The 10,581-nt window shown below is 36.0% G+C and overlaps 1 protein-coding gene across 1 annotated transcript; it reads left to right on the top strand.

Annotated features, from left to right (window-relative positions):
- Window positions 1–1,988: 1,988 nt before the first annotated feature.
- Window positions 1,989–3,660, top strand: LOC116169851 (UDP-galactose:fucoside alpha-3-galactosyltransferase-like). Its single transcript, XM_031486029.1, has 5 exons — window positions 1,989–2,273; window positions 2,323–2,553; window positions 2,613–2,745; window positions 2,792–2,946; window positions 2,999–3,660. The coding sequence occupies exons 1-5, from the start codon at window positions 2,157–2,159 to the stop codon at window positions 3,230–3,232; spliced, it is 870 nt and encodes a 289-aa protein (XP_031341889.1). The 5' UTR covers window positions 1,989–2,156; the 3' UTR covers window positions 3,233–3,660.
- The last annotated feature ends 6,921 nt before the right edge of the window (window positions 3,661–10,581 follow it).

Below are 10,581 nucleotides of genomic sequence, written 5' to 3'. Positions count from 1 at the left end.
GAGGACATGAGCAGACGCAGAATTTTTCAAGCAACACAAGAAACTTATTTACAACTTTGCTCTAAATTAGTTAGGGGAGAAAATATTTCGATACAAAGAAATTAGCATCGAAATCCCTAGGGTTCTACATCCTGTATACTAACTATGTAAGTATATATGTATAAATTTCTGCAATAACAAAAAGTTTGTACAAAATAAGAGGAAAATTCAAGAATTCTGTAACTAGTTTAACTTGCTTCAATATATATTGATAATAGCATTGTTTGGTTAGTAGGTGTGATGTTATTGAATGTTCTATTTTCTAAAATAAGGTTCTCATTTCAGATTTTTTAAATCAAAACTACGTCACAGATGTAAACTACTGTCTGTGCTACTATAAAGTGCAAGTACCTAAAAATTGTTTTGCGATTTTGCGCTTTACGCCGAAAACGATTGAAAAAATTTATAGAGTGAATGGCAAAATGTAATGCTTCCTAAATTAATTGAATGATATAAAAAATGTATTCTTCCTAAATTACGTTAAGGCCGAGTCCCCAGAGCAATGACGATTAGGGACCGTACGTTGGCAAAATTAATTAAAATGCAATTTATGTTATTAATTATTTTTTTGACATTGCAGTTATTATATTATTTATTATTATTTTATGGAGATAACATTGCAGCATCATAATTATTAACGCATTAATTGCGTAAAGAGTTATTTACATTATCATTAATGCAATAGTGGCAATTAATTGTACTTTGTCTACTATCACTTTCTTCAAAAAAGTATGTATAATTTTGGGTCGAGGCCGAATGCCAAAAAGATGAAAAGACAGTAGGCTCAAATCACAAATGTTACCTATATTTGTCAATACTTTATAATAAAAGAAGATTTCTACTAAATAAACGGGTTTGTGAGCATCACAGGTAAACTTATTTTCTTGTTTACTAATTAGTGCGACCGAGAAAACACGAGACGCGTCGTCGCCCATAATAACTGCGAATACAGGCGCTAACCCGAACCTTTCTGTGCGTTGGATTAAATGTGCTACTGAGGAACATTTGGCGAGTTAGTATCCTCGATCTAGAAACTATAACGTCTGTTTTAAGTGCAAACAACCAGGTCATACCCGATGTAATTGTACCAAGCGAGCCCAACGGTCTAACAAGTACCATAGAGAAAATGGTATTTCCTCTATGCAAGTAGGTACCTATACCTAGAAAGGAGCGCTGAACTGACCCACCGTCAAGAAGAGACACCCCTACATATAGAAACAACGTGATGAACACTTATATTCCCGAGACACCAAATTGGTACAGTGTGTAAGTTCCTGAAAGAAATTAAGACGGCGAAAACCTCAGTGCGATGGTGGACACCGGAAGTTCAATTTGTAATTGTAATTAGGTTTAGCAATAGTTTTATTTAATACGTGTTGATCCTGACGTATCGATCAAAGATTCGATAACAATAGTTATATGAGATTGAGTATGTATGTGTCTTTCTGGTTGAATCTGGTTCTACAAAATCCTTCATTTTGATGTGCGCATATCAGAAAAGTAAACCAGTAAAATATTGCAATCGGTCGTGGAAAAACAGTCCATATGTTTCAAGGGTTAATCAGATCGCCCTGTGAACGTCATCCTCAACAACACTACGAACGCTTTTGTATATGTTTGCGTTTTGGGGCAAAAAATGTACTCGCACCACAACGCCCAATCCGGTATTTCCTGAATGAAGGGTAGATGATTCAGACTTTTGGTAGTTACAAAACACTACAAACAACGAATGCTGCTGTACAAATAACATCGATTTTGCCTTTGGGCATAAAAATAATCAATGGGCTTCTACTATAGAAGATCAAAGGATGTTATAAAAGTGGTCCATTAGGTCTCAATTGATGAGAACAAAACTATTGTGGTTGAAATATGAATCAATTATGCAGATCTAATCGCGAGTTAACTCGAACTTCAATTACCATACATGCTTTCATTAATCAAATTTGATAGTATCTACTCAGGCCTATAAAAGATGTTTGATTTAAAACTTGGCACCAGTTCTCTAAGTTGAACGATTTCTAAAAATATACCGTATGTATATTATAGTTAATTTTAAACGCTAAGCTCTATAAGCATAGACTTCTGAATTCATTCATTGAGCACATAACGCATGCAATATGCCTTTGCAAATCAAATCACGTGTAAACGATACAGAAAAACACAGTTTAGATATAACAGCTCTCATCTTTAATAATAATAAACTGTATAGCGCATCAGACGACGGGAAAATTAAGGTGCTACGTAAGGTTCTGATGTTGCAATTGTTTAATTTTTCTTATGCAGGTATGGGATAAAAATCTGAAATTACTAGATGAAGTAATAGCTCATCCGTGTTCTGTATTTTCAATTACAATTGGAGATAATAGAATATATTCGTGCTCAAACGACGGATTTGTCAAATCATGGCCATTAAATAATTTACAATGCGAAGAAATTGTACTTCAAGAACCAAACGAGATGTACAAAGTGAATTTTAATGACGGTAAATTATATGTGGGAGACGATGCTGGGCTGGTAAGTACAGGTGAAAATGACTCTCGTAGAACTATGGCATCAGACATTTAAAATTGAAGGTCAGAATATTTTGTAAGAGCACAATGGTGGGTGTTTTGGAAATAATGCATCCAATTGCCGATCTTTTGGCACTAGGAAATTTAATATACACCGCACGAGATTTATATGTACTTGTATCGGAAATTCACCCAGGTAACATCCCGATACACAACTTATTGTTAATAGTGTGATATTTTAGAAACCAAACGGATGGCCACAGTGAAGGCTATAGAAGGTAGATCACCAGTTTGTGTGATCGGAGAAAAACTGTGTTTTACCAATCGTGGAGGCAAAGACATCCTCCTCCACTCGAACTCAAAGGCGTCTGAATTTCAGCAAATTGCCGTAGCCAAGGTATAACAGTTTGGTTACAAATCAATTTCGCTCTTTTTGAAATGATGTGTAGGACGCGCACGAATTAATTATAACCGCTTTGTGTGGACATTCAGACGGAGACCAAGAGTGGTTATATTCAGGCGGTTGGGACAAGGTTGTAAAGCGATGGAGGATTGCTTCCGAATTAACACTGGTGGATACGTGTCCTTTGGATGTACCAATCACCTCAATTACGATGGGGAATAATGGAGAACTTTACGTTGGAGGGGCTGATGGGAATATTTATTGTGTGACCTACCATTAAACAATCATCTGCGGGTATTCGCGGACCAAAGAAAAAGTGTTACACGGACAGTAAAAATTAACGCGTTCACCCATATTATTATGGTAGATGCAAGTGGTGGTGTTCATACGAGTCCAGGCGCATGTCGCATATGTATTGAACCAAAGCAAATAGACTTTACTTTACCTTTTTACTCGCATTTTTGTTTATTTTATAATTATTGCAGTAGTTAAAAGTAGCCGATATTGTTGATGAATTGGCAAAACCACATAGTATCAAATAAGCTTAATCGTATTTATTAAATGTATAATCTTTACCTATGTAAAAATCTTCTGCACATGTGTTGTATCAACTCCTGAACCGCTGGAGGGATTTTTATGAAATTTTGTTCATGTGTCTCTGTGTGTTCCCAGAAATCCCAGATAGCTTAGATTCACAATGGCGTCGATCTTTCGAAAAATCTTTTTTTTCGTTGATTGTCGCAACTGTGCTATTTCGCGTATCGGTGCCGCGTTTTAACATTTTTAACATTCTGTAAGCTGGGTTCTCGTCCCGTCAAAAACTAACTTACGAAAGTCGTCGGCAAGAAATCTAGTACCTAGTATAATACTTGTAAGTCAGAAACTGGTATTGCATATTTGTCTTGGTCAAATACATATATGTGACTGGGCCTCGTATATGGTACCGTTCTTGATTAGAAATAGCGCATATTGCGTTTTGGGCTAACAAAGACTGAATTTACATTGCGATTTTTAGCCGGCGTGACTAGCAGTGGGTGCGCGCGCGACCAGTTAAAATTTTAAAATTATATTTAGAAAGAAACATATGTAACCTAAATAAGAGAGATATCGCGATTCAGCAGCTCGATATCGGGCACATGTGTCTATAATCTTTACACTAAGTATGGCTTAAGTTACACGCATCCTTTTCTTTTCCATTTTAAGGACACAAAAAATTCAGCTTTTACACGTAAGTAATTGTCGGACGATGAATGCCGTTTTTAGGCATGGGTCACCTGGGCCCGGGCCCAGGGCCCCGAAGTCCTGAGGGGCCCCCAAAAGTTTGTGTGAATGAAAAAATTTTAGTGCAAAATCTGCCGCCTTAAAGTAAATGCAGATTTAAACAAAATTAATGCATAGAGTAAGGGATACCGGAAATTCTAAAATCCTGCAGATCGTGTATATAAGGTTACCATTTAGAAAGTTAAAAAGTCCTAATAAGTGATAAAAAGCCTAAAGTGGGTATTACACTGAGGTTTTGCCCATGGGTAAGACATTGACTTTACAGTTCAATAAAATAAAAGTCCGGTCATTTTCGTCACAAAATGCAAACATTGTGCCATGTGCACGTAATTACCAGGAGGATTTATGATTATCTTTGCAAATTGCAGAATATAATGATTTCGGATATACAGTAGAAACTCACCGAAATTCTATAACAATTAACCGATATTACGTTTAACCCCATCAGTTAGTGACTGAATTTTATGCAAATGATGTCAACGAAACAGAACTGATAGTGGAATGTGAGCATTTTAAGCATTATCTGGTGCAGGAAAAAATGGTTGGTGATCAACCATACCTATCTACGATAGTAACAAACTTTTTGAAAACCACAACAATCTTGATGAGACGTTTCCTAATATAAGCTCTTGGAACTCTACTCCTACAGCAAAGCATCAACTCACAACGCCCATTGACCCAGAAAATCCATGGTATAAGGGTAGTAGGCACTACAGTACAACGTATCTCAGAGTCCGTATTGCTTCTTGGAGATATCCCGTTAGTGTGCCCTCTTACCTCTGTCTCTTACTTTTGTCTACAGTCTTGGCCGCCACTCTTCATTTAAGGCAAGCTTCATTAACTCCGTGATGAGTACCGTCTAGGAGCTCTTTCGAGGACTTTCTTTCCATGTTGCTGATCGAGAGTGCATCCTTTACTCACTGTAACACTGTACAAGTTACAGGCGCAACGAATGGGAATCGGGTAGCACAGAGTAGACGTCAATGAAGTGGACGGCTTTCCTGTTCAGTAGAGTAGCGTCATCAGGCGCACTTTACCTAGGTACGTCAATATCAATTGTATTTTTATGCTATCAGCAGTGGCGGATTTACATATAGGCACACTAGGCACTTTCCTAGGAGCGGCAGCTTTAGGGGGCGGTATTTTTTGTACTATATTTATTTTAGGTAACATTTTAAGTTTTAAAATAAGTCCCCTAACGAGTTAATAATTAATAAGATTATTACAAAATTATGAAATAAATTGGAATTGGTAGATAGTTTCTTTTCATATTAGTTTTAAAAATTTCATGTTATAATTTGATTTTTATTTTAAAATTTATTGCAATTTAAAGATTATTTTGGGGCGCATATCTTTCGGTGTGCCTAGGGGCGCAAAAAATTTAAATCCGCCACTGGTATAGATACACAGTGTAAGTATAGGTATTGCTTATTATTCGTATGTTTAAGTACGTACATAATACGTACGTGATTTCTACATGGAATGGACGAATGTACCTACGCATCATGTACGAAAGAAGTACGTACAAGATACGTAGTGACGTGCTATATGGACATCGTCAAGGTCTTTGATCAACGAAATCATCAGACAGACAACAGCTGCATATAAATCTGAAATTGAAGCTCAACAGTTAACAAGTTTGTTTCCATTGAAGAGGAATGTCAGATCATCTGTTTTTCGAAAACCTGCTGAATACACATGTAAATAATTCTAATATGTATTAAAAAAATTAGCAGGTCAATAAAAATTATAAAGAGTATCACACGTACCTATTCCTATATTTAGCTAAGATCCCTGATTGAGTGTATTACAGGCCACTTTACTCCTAATTGATCCGATTCGTAGTACTAATAGAATAAGAAGTGTTAATGCAGTCATTGTAAGATGTATAGGTAGAAATATTTTGTGGATACTTTTCAGACGAGGAATCTCCCGCTCTCCACTTTACGAATTAGTTTGAAGAGCGAGAACAGGAGGAAAGTGTCGTCTGAGATCGCATCTGTGTCGTCATTTTTAAGAGAAGTAAACATATGTCACAGGTAACATTTGGATTATGCATTGCACACCTAATGCGTCGTGAAAACTAAGACCCTCCCCGTTGTCCGAACGCCACATTTCAATCTCACGCGTGAGAAAATTTCCTCTACAGATTGAAAAACAAGCACCCAAATTTTATCGAAAGGTTTCTTATTATGCGCGCACGTTAACCAGGTGTTAAAATTAAAACAGGAATTAAAATTGAGCGCGTAATTACTCGATTAGAGGGAAAAGAAAACGTAGTTGACGAAGATAAAAAAGAGGGTTTGATAAATGAAAGACATTCGATATAATTTTCCCCGATTTTAATGACCAATATTTTCCGAACGAGTCGGTTAAAGAACATCTGAATATATCTGGGGCATTATTGTAGTAACAATATAACATTGTGAAAGCAAATATGCAAATTATCCGTCATTGTGTGAGGCGCTGACTTTTGTAACACAAGTTAAACGGTATGATATGGCATAAATTTAATATAATAGGTGTTGAGTTAATGTGTACATGTAGAGAGGGGTTTAGTTGTTAGTATCTAAGAGGAGTGGTTTGAAGCCATACTACCCTAAAGGCGCGGCGAAATCAAAGACCGCCTCGACATGCACGTGCCTTTTAGTTGTCATGTTAATAATTACGATATGATGAGGTACCTACCTAATTGTGAGACCTTCAATTGCGTTCCGTTTCGCAATGGCATTGGATTGAGAATTTAAAAACTGCGTCCAAAGTGCGCTGCTTACAACAATCCACCGTTCGTATCTTTCCAATTTCCATAATTTAATGTTAATTTTATTACGAATGCTATTACTATAAGATGCAATAATCTTATTACTTATTAGTTATTAGTTATTACACCATAGTGCGCCTTATAAGAAGCAAATAAACACTTCGAAAATAATTTTATCTGGTGTGGAAATTGCCAATTAATCTCAATTAAAGACAAATACTCTATAAAACAGAGAAAGTAAAAATTAGTTTTCTGCTTAATAGTAGCTTAAAAGTAACATATTGTGAGTAACATAGTAGGTATACACGAACTCGATGAAGTCCGCATCGCCGCATCCTGTAAGTACGGCACTAATCTTACGCATATATGTTAAAAGAATCCTGCTACAAGGGGGTATGTATATTTCAATATGCAACCAAGATTTGATTTTTACTATACAATAAATATACTCACCAGTTTATAAGGCTTATTTAATTATCCCATATAGCACACTACGTACATAGCAAGTACATTTTTCGTACTTTTCACGTACGTACGTCCATGTACAAAACATGTACGTACTTTGTACGTACAATCACGGATGAAAATAAGGAAGTTGTGATGTACGTCCATAGAATGTACATTTTCGTACAAGCCTACGTACATAATATGAACAGTCATGTACCGCCGACGTAGACAGTACGTACACTGTACGTACTTGTTTAGTACAATGCTGTGGCAAAGCAACGTACCATGTACGTACAGTGTACGGCGGCGGTACATGACTGCACGTATGATGTATGTACGTTTGTACGGAAATGTACGTTCTATGGACGTACAAAGTACGTACTTGTGCTATATGGGTAATTAATTAAATCTTAGGTATATGGGAAAGTGGAAATTACGGTTATAAAAATGTATACCCAAAGGTTCTCGACCATGAACTACTTTTTAATAATAGTGCAGTGTTCAAACACTTCCGGTGTAGGAACCAACTTCCGTATTTTAAATGACAACCCCCATTTTTTATTCCACATTTAGATTCCTTTTTGAAAATGAAAGCCAGTTTACCAAATATATATGGCTATCTTTGTCCGTTTTGGAGATATTCGTGTTCCAAGAAAAATAACTGACAGTTAAGGCTGTGCCGGTCAGGTTATAAATTAAAGGATGATCATCAAATTTTCTTTAAAGTTGTGCCATTATTTGCCTCTCAGTTGTGACCATCATTTCGCATTACCTTCCAATAGATCTATTACGCTGACGTTCTCTTGTTCAGCATTTTCGTGTTTCACCTTATGAATTTTGGAGCTGTTCAATCTGACTTCTCCTCTGGGTTTTTCTCTAATGGTTTCTACATCTTCGGAGATTTTTCTACTTTGTTGTTCAATTCGTTAAATTGTTATTTTTTCATCTTTAAATCTTCTACCTTCTTTTCGTGAATCGTAAATCTTCTTGCGCATTCCTGCTTTTGGCATTTCGTTTCTTAAAACATGCCCTTAATTCGATGTGATGTGTGAATCTGATTCCTCTTTCTTGCAAACTTTCTTCGTTACGCCACTGGTATAAATTTACTTGCATTGAGACTCTTCTTTACAGGTGTTGATAGTTCAAAGCCCCACGTTTGGCGCCAATTTGTAACGGTCAGGTCACAAATTAAAGGGTGTTCGGTAATTCTAACCCGCGGAAGGGTCTGAATTTGTATTGGTATATTGCAAAAGGTGGAAGATTTTCTCAGGTGCGCGGTGTGAATTCTTCTGGTAATTTCTTCGTCTTGTTATATTGACGTACTTGTGGAATGTACTTTTACTTCCAGCTGGCTCAGGTAAAAATAGTTTAAAAGTTTTTAGTTCATTTCTCATTATTTGTCAATAATTTGTTATCAAAATTTGGAAGAGTACTCTAGTTCAAAATGTATACTCAATATGTTTTGGAAAGTTCATGTGATTCGCATTTCGGTCTCTCTTTGGCCAAACTCTTCTTACTTTCCCTTGTACAATATAAATAATTCCAAAACGGCGGATGGAACTTTTAACACCTCGTCTCTAATTTTCACAGGTCTGCTCTCTGGAAAACTTCACGTAGTGGTTCTGGACTCTGAGAACTCTATACTGCTTTCCCTCGGTTTTGCTGGATATCTTCCTGGTAGAAATTCTTTGAAAAGATATAAAGGTAATTATTACTAATACGTCGCAAGCGAGGGAAAACAAAATGCGGGATTATTCAATTGTCCGTTTCCCAACGGGAGGTTTATAATGTCGACGATGAAGCCAAAGTACGTTTTCTTTATTACCACGTTGCTATTTTTGGCGAAGAATATTAGCACTGAGAATCTCCTCTTTCACTCACTTTTATAATTCATTTAGCCCTTAATTGTCGGACCAACCCGCTTTCAAAATAAAAATTCTAGCACTAAATCATTAATATAAATCGCAATAATTACATGCTACTAACGTACGTGGCCGCTTTCAGAGAGCGAATTCTTCTGTAAAGTCTCATTCCTCATTACATACTTATTAAAATACAGATTCGTGCAACCTAATCACAATTAATTTCCTTATCTCGTGCTAAAATAGAATTATGTACATAAATAACTAAATCTCACCTTAAGTTACACTTTTAATTCAAATTCTACCCTACTGTAGAAGCTCCAAGGCGGGTACTTTGACTGGTTTGAGAGCTGGTACACATTTTTGGGTAGGTATTTGAGGCATGTTGTCCGTAATACTTCTCGAATAATACCCAAACACAAAATTGCAGACTTGGTTGGGGAGTAGCGGGGCTATATCGACCCTTATATTTCTACAGATACGAATTTTTTTGCAAAAAATATCCTTGAGGCATTTCGAAATTTGTATACCTACCTTTAAATTTAACATTGAAAAAGTAGGAAAATAAATAAGCCAGATTATTTAGTCGGATCCTACACTTTGCCAGGCTCCTCAAAAGTTTGAAAAAATGTAGTTATACTGACTGCCATAAATACATGAACCCCCGGTATACTTGCAAAGGAGCTTCATTTATTTTTAGTGCATAGAGCACTGTGCTTCAACTACTTTTCAAATTTAGGACAAATTGTTCTCTTTAAATCTGTAACCGGAAGTGATACCGGATTCAATATGCGATCGGATAGATCGTAGGTAATGTCAGACCTATACATAAAATCATATTTCAAATTTTTCCCATCGCGCCAAATAAAAGAGATATTGAAGTGACCCGCTTATCTCAAATGCACTGTATATTGCAAAAAAAGGCACAGGAATCTACCTATATTGCTATGTGCAATTAAATACAGTTACTAACAAAACCTTTAAAAGAAATAATTATAATTTTTATAAGGCACGACTAAAATATTGACGTACATTTTATCAACTTGAGAAATGAAGCGAATTAAAGAAAATTAACATGAAAACTCTTTTCTAGGTTATAATTTTGGGCTAGATTAATCAGAAAACTAATCATTTACAAATGAAAACAAATTTATTTGACGTAAAACAATCCTGCTGAAGGAAAAACAGGCACTTAGTGCCAGGGTAACAAATATCACGCTACAAGAGATCGATAGACAATTAGTTAAAGCAAAACTTGTATTACCTAGTGTCAATAAT

This window comes from Photinus pyralis, unplaced genomic scaffold (assembly GCF_008802855.1).
Source record: "Photinus pyralis isolate 1611_PpyrPB1 unplaced genomic scaffold, Ppyr1.3 Ppyr1.4_LG4, whole genome shotgun sequence".
Taxonomy (NCBI): domain Eukaryota; kingdom Metazoa; phylum Arthropoda; class Insecta; order Coleoptera; family Lampyridae; genus Photinus; species Photinus pyralis.
Note: the sequence above shows the minus strand (reverse complement) of the source record. Positions and strands in the feature narration are given on the sequence as shown.

Coding starts and splice junctions, on each gene's coding strand:
- LOC116169851 (XM_031486029.1), top strand. CDS start 2,157: ATGCCTTTGCAAATCAAATCACGTGTAAACGATACAGAAAAACACAGT. Junction 2,274..2,322: donor CAGACGACGGGAAAATTAAG/GTGCTACGTAAG, acceptor TTTCTTATGCAG/GTATGGGATAAAAATCTGAA. Junction 2,554..2,612: donor TGGGAGACGATGCTGGGCTG/GTAAGTACAGGT, acceptor TTAAAATTGAAG/GTCAGAATATTTTGTAAGAG.